General features: G+C 35.1%; 1 protein-coding gene across 2 annotated transcripts; it reads right to left on the bottom strand.

The window, feature by feature from the left end:
* Window positions 1–2,232: 2,232 nt before the first annotated feature.
* On the bottom strand, window positions 2,233–5,242 carry LHCA6 (PSI type II chlorophyll a/b-binding protein (Lhca2*1)). Of its 2 annotated transcripts, none has more exons than XM_078324095.1 (6): window positions 5,114–5,242; window positions 4,138–4,305; window positions 3,870–3,907; window positions 3,329–3,461; window positions 2,771–3,155; window positions 2,233–2,442 (listed from the first exon to the last, which is right to left on the bottom strand). In XM_078324095.1, the coding sequence occupies exons 1-6, from the start codon at window positions 5,158–5,160 to the stop codon at window positions 2,425–2,427; spliced, it is 789 nt and encodes a 262-aa protein (XP_078180221.1). In that variant the 5' UTR covers window positions 5,161–5,242; the 3' UTR covers window positions 2,233–2,424. The 2 variants fall into 2 exon arrangements, with proteins under 2 accessions (XP_078180221.1, XP_078180220.1); XM_078324094.1 differs by having other exon boundaries at window positions 4,138–4,317; window positions 5,114–5,229.
* Between the last annotated feature and the right edge of the window lie 758 nt (window positions 5,243–6,000).

Below are 6,000 nucleotides of genomic sequence, written 5' to 3'. Positions count from 1 at the left end.
ACCTATAATTAATTAAGGATTTATTCAATGGTATTACATGCTAATTGCTAGGCATAGAATGGAGCTCTAAACTTGGTTTTTGGACTGCGCACTTGTACTTTTGCTTGTTCACCTCCAATGGGGAGATCCAACGGTTTTGTTCTCTGTAAGGTACAATACCGGTTTTATGGCCTCTATTTGAGAAAAAATGAAACATTTCATGTGTTTTGATTAATTGACCCTATCTTGCCTGTTCAACATTTGACAACCTTGTGATAACAATAATGATGCAGATGTGAGTTCTCATTGTTGGCTTGTTTATGACAACTGTCATGGAATATGAACTTTTAATCTCTCGCCATACTGCCAACTTTACAGAATTGTGGCATAGTTGCTACTAACTTTTGACTGTTGGATCGGATCCTTTATCTGAGGATGGCCTAAACTTCAAAGTTCCATCAAAATTTAAAATGTTCATTTCAGCTTGTACTGTTTATATCTATATCTACTTTTCATCATATAGCAAGTTTCATATGTTAGTTCTGCCTGATTCTAGTGATCTAAAACAATTAATTTCAATATAAACAATCTGGTTTAAAAATGAACCACAGCGATTTTGCAATATTTACTAAGATAAGAGCCGAATTTTTTTAGTTACCACCTCAATATTTCAAAGTTCTAATTTTTTTTTGAAGGTTGGCAGTAACTGCCAACAATATATTGATAAGAAAAAAGGTTTTAATTACATGGGTGTTATGCTCAAAGTTCTAATTTTACCATTGATTTCTGTAAAACTGAAAACTTATCATGTGCGCACCGTGGTGTTGTGCATGAGTTTCCTCTATTTTGACTATCAATTTGAGACCCACACTATCATGTGCATCATGACCTCTTGGTTATGCATATATGAATTTTGCAGATATTAATGACAGTCAAAATTTTAAAATATTGAGGTGGTAACTAAAAATGTTTCGGAGATAAAGAGGTGCATAACCCAACAACCCGGATCTTGCATTTCCTGATACGAGTTGTACAGCAAACCATGTAGATGTATTTGCCCCGTCTTAAAACTTGCATTTCCCAAACTATCATTTGACTTGGATTTATAACTTTTATGTGGCAGATCGTAAACTTTTATAAATGGTATCAAAAGGTCAAACCAATTGCACGTTACTATTACAAAAAAAAAATAGCGCATACTACTAAAATTAATATGAAAAGAATGACGTCATCTTTTATCTTAGTGTATGACATTAAGGTGACACTAAGAAAAAGTATGTATATAAAAACAAAGCATGACATTATATTATGTTTTCATGACCTTTTCTCTTCTTTTTGTTCCTTGTAAATTTTCCACAAGAAACACCCGAAATCGCTTGTTTTTACATTTTGTGTTGAAGATTGTACTTTTCATTTAATACTTTTCAGTTAAATAGCTTAAATAAAACAGTTACTGAAGGAACTACAACTAGTTAGACCTTTTTAACAAACAAACAAAAAAAAAAACATGTACGGCTTCATATTTTAATTCTAAGTAATAGAATTTCTCACGCTTTGCTGGAATAAAGTTTCATTCTTATTTTGGTAATAGAAAGGCAAGTTTTCTTTCTTTCCTTATTATTTCCCATAATTTTGAATCTTCTATTTAGGGCTGCAAACGAATCAAATCAAATCAAACTTACCCTAGTTCGAGTTTGAATAAGATTCAAACCGAACTGATTTAATTTGTTTCAAAACAAACTTCAGTCAAACGAGCTAATTGCGAATTTATTTTTGGCAACCCTACTGAGTTATTTTTGAAAATTGAATAGCTTAAACTAAGCATTGTATTAGATCTTATTTGATCATATCAGGTACCTATTTGAAATGAAACCTTTATTTTGCATTGAGCCACTGGTGTTACTCTAATTTAAACGATACATGTTAATTTGAGATTTGAACCTGTTTGCGGACCAATTTTGAACGAACTATATCTAGTTTGAGTTTGAATAAGATTCGAACCAAACTAGTTTGATTTGTTTCAGAACGAACTTCAATTGAACGAGTTAATTGCGAATTTTTTTTGCAAACCAAGCACCAGCTAAATAACACTCTAATTTCATCAAAATTTATTACATCCTTTTACCCTTTTTGTTTCAAGGCACATCTATGCTTAATGCTGCTTGATATTGTTTCAAACACAAAAAAGCGCAATATAAGAACCGCTAGTCTGTAACCAAACGTGCCAATGCCCAGTACGAGGAGCAACCAAAATATCAGAACAAATTAAAGATCGATGATTTGCCAGTATAAACTGAATCTGACAAGCCAAAAAGGCCATTCTACTATCCCCTTCTTTTGAGTTATTTACAGTAGTCTCCATAATTTAAGCATGTTTTCACTCGGCAATTCAGCTGTGCCTCTATTATTTTCTACCTCGTTTTGTTCTCTCTAGTTTTGGTTTCTTCATTTAGAAGTGAATGCCTGCCAGACAAGATTTGTTAGTTGTGGAAGGCGGGTTGCATGAGGTTTAATTTTAAACTAGTTATATAATAAGTTCAACAAAGAATACTATCTTCGTCTAGTTGAGTACTTTAACCAATTATACTGGCATGATCAACACCTTTCTCTTTTCAGTGCAATTGAGGTGAATTGCCTCAGATTTGATTAATTGAGCACAGTTACATCTTTCGGGGTAAAATTGCTCTCTGGTATGAAAAGGTAAACAATACTTTTAGAATGGTATAGAATGGTGCCTAAATCCTTCCTATGGGGTTACCAAATTAAATCTAGAGAGAGATTCAAGCATTACTGAGAAAATATTGCAGTGACCCGGATCAGCCAAGTGGGCCGACAAGTTATCCAGTGGGCTCTTCTCTCCAGTGTAGATAGCTTGAAATACAAACCCAACAAAAGCAAGCATGGCAAGCCTCCCATTTTTGATCTCCTTAGTTCTCAGAACCATAACAGGCTCCGGTGAGCCCCTGCCCCACATCATGAAATCAAACCACAACCCACCTGGGTAACCCACGTCAGGCTTCGGGTTCTTCTTTGTTGGATGTTTGGGCTCGATGTCAACACAGCCTGGGTTTAGGTAATCAGCCCATCTACGTCCCTCGGCCCAGCCCATTAGAATCATTTGAACCACAAAAAGGGTCAATGGGTCGGTAAAGTACTCTTGAGAGCCAGCTTCAAACCTGTCATGTTAGTCAGTAAATGTGAAGAAAAGAAGAGCCAAAAGGTAAGAGTCTCCGTTGTCAATTGACTAATTTCCAGTGAGAGGTACAAAGAGTCGAATACTACAACATTTTATCGGGCTTAAGTAACATGGTTTTTAGTTGTAAAGCCTTTGTTGTCGTGAAGTACGTACCATGAGAAGTTATCCATAAATCCAATATGATGGAGCCAATCTGGAACTAGTATTCCAAAGACTGCAAGCATGGCCCACCGGCTGTGCATTAGCTCTGCCTGTGCAAACCATCTCAGGGTCTCTGGGTCAGATCCTGTAAATTTCATTTTTATAAATGATAATAACAAATTAATATGCTTACCGGACGGATTGAGCATCAGAGCATCTCAACAGACTCTTTAATCTGGAACCTTTTTTTTTGGTGCTTAGCTCTTTAACTTGTGCATATTTCAGTACTGGCTCAGTACTAAATTAAAACAGATATTTGGATAATTGAACACAGAGAAATAGGAGAGAAATTTAGATTCTCCAATGATCACCATTGATAGGATCAGGAAACAGAAATAAAAAATATTACTGGGAAAGTCTAATGTCCTTCTTTATTCGATCCATATCATGGACATAAAATTTATTTAGCACTGGAATGCAAAGTTTAGGTTCATTTTTCCTTTGCATGAATGGAAACCAAAAAAAAAAAAAAAATCAAGCATAATGTACATACCTAATCCGAGTGGATCAAAGCCAAAATCCCCTGGGAGGCTACAAAGATGAATAAAACAAAATAAATCAGTGCTCCATATAACTTCAAAATAACAATTTCTCTAAATTACTTTATATTAATTATTACATTTTGAACAGAAAACTGTCAAATTCTGCAAGATATCAGCAGTTTCAGCACGGAATGAAATTCTAAAGGCATACAGAAAAACCCGAGGTCATTATTTAAAATAACACACATTTAACTTCATAAATTCTAATGAAAACTTTACCTTCCATCTAGCCATGGGGGAGGAGAACTACCGGGGAACCAAAGAGGCCTATCAGGGGGCAGTGGCTCACACACACTTGACACACCTCCTTTTTTTGCCCCTACCTTTGTTGTTATCTTGGAACAAGTAATAGATGATGATCTTCTTACTTGATTTGTGGCATGCGCTCTACACAAGAAGCTACATCACAAATTTTGGAAGTGCAACTGAGTAATATGGCGCATAATAGTTTGCTTCTGGTACTTTATTCAGAGTACCTAATTTCAGCCAACTAAGCCCATTTCATGAAAAAAATCATTCTAACCCCTTCTCTATTTTTCCAATTTAGCTCATTTTCTAGGAATCAGGAAGCGATTCGTCCAATAATGCAAATAAAGCTAAGACTCTTGCGCTGAAAAATTACTAGATTGAACAAAATTGTGGTTCCTGAACTTCATGGATTTGTGAAAAAATTTAGAGGTGAACAAAAAGTAAATTTTTCTGGGCATGTTTTCAGCGTATCATATATACTATAAAAGAAGAAAAATTTCACAACAAATTCTACATAGCATTCCGAGTCTTGATTCATTTTCAGCACAAATAGCAGTTTTATGTATGGATAAGTAAATCACGTGCCGAGAACTAGCCTTTAGTCTAGTGGCAAAGGCACATAGTCTCTATGTGAGAAGTCATGGATTCGAAATCCGGATGGGGGAAATCCTTTATTATAATAACAAGGGTATTAAATAGTTGGATGGCTTGACTTCCAAACTTTACTAAAAAAAAAGTAAATCACGTGCCTAATTATATGTTCAAACAATTATACAGTTATGACATTTTATTATCTGTTCATAGCAATTATTAGCCTGTATATGCTGTATAAGGGTGGCAAAATGTAGCTTTTTTTTAATTCCACATTTTGTAATGGAGCAATTTGTTGCCTAATCTATTGATAGGGGAAAAAAACAAACAGTTAGTAATCATTAAAATTACATACCTGGCATTGAGCTTAGATACAAAACACGAGCTTAGAGCAAGAGCCATGTGAGTGTCTAAAGCACCAACTGTAGAAAGAGAGAGATAAGGGGGAAAGAGCGGGCTTTATCTGGAAGCAAGAACGGGGAGGTATGGCCTCCTGGATAGAGATCGAATGAGTGGTTGCCACGTGGAGAACAAAAATTTGGCGGGCCTGTTTTCGATTGGGCCTTTTGGAAGCATTTGGAAAGGCCTAACCGATGTGTTTGACTGGATTACAATTAGAGGGTAAATATTTTAACGGAGTAGTTTTAGCTTCATGCAGCTCACTAACAGGATGCACCACTGTTTTGATTCTATAGTCAATGAGCTGTATGAAGCTAAAGCTGCTCTGTTAAAATCTTTACCCCAATTAGAGCATGTTCTTGTTGCTTTGTTGAATAAGCGTACCAAGTGACAACTAAACCCTTCAGCAAATAATTGTAGAGAAACCTTGACAAATAATTATGGATCAGTAATAATTATTTTATCTATTTTAAAAAAAAGGTAAAAGAGTTCTAAAAGAAAATGTAAAATTTGGTATCTGAGTATATTTTTATAGAGGGTTCAAATCTCTATTTGACCAATCAGTTACATACCCCCATATAACTAGTTATTTGAAGATTTAACAGAGCAATATTTTCCTGTTTCCATTGTGGCTAATTGTAAGAAGATAACGATCTTAGCGATATACAGAACTCAGTAGCTCCATCAATGCAAATGTTTAATGAATCTGGAAACGACAAATTTTCTTTCATTAATTGATTAAATCAAGATGTCATCTTACCATTTCTGGAGGAACCTATATTACCTGGTAAAGATATTAACCGAGTAGTTTTGACTTCATGCAGCGTATGAACCATAAACAGC

This window comes from Carex rostrata, chromosome 22 (assembly GCF_964058835.1).
Source record: "Carex rostrata chromosome 22, lpCarRost1.2, whole genome shotgun sequence".
NCBI classification, from domain to species: domain Eukaryota; kingdom Viridiplantae; phylum Streptophyta; class Magnoliopsida; order Poales; family Cyperaceae; genus Carex; species Carex rostrata.
Note: the sequence above shows the minus strand (reverse complement) of the source record. Positions and strands in the feature narration are given on the sequence as shown.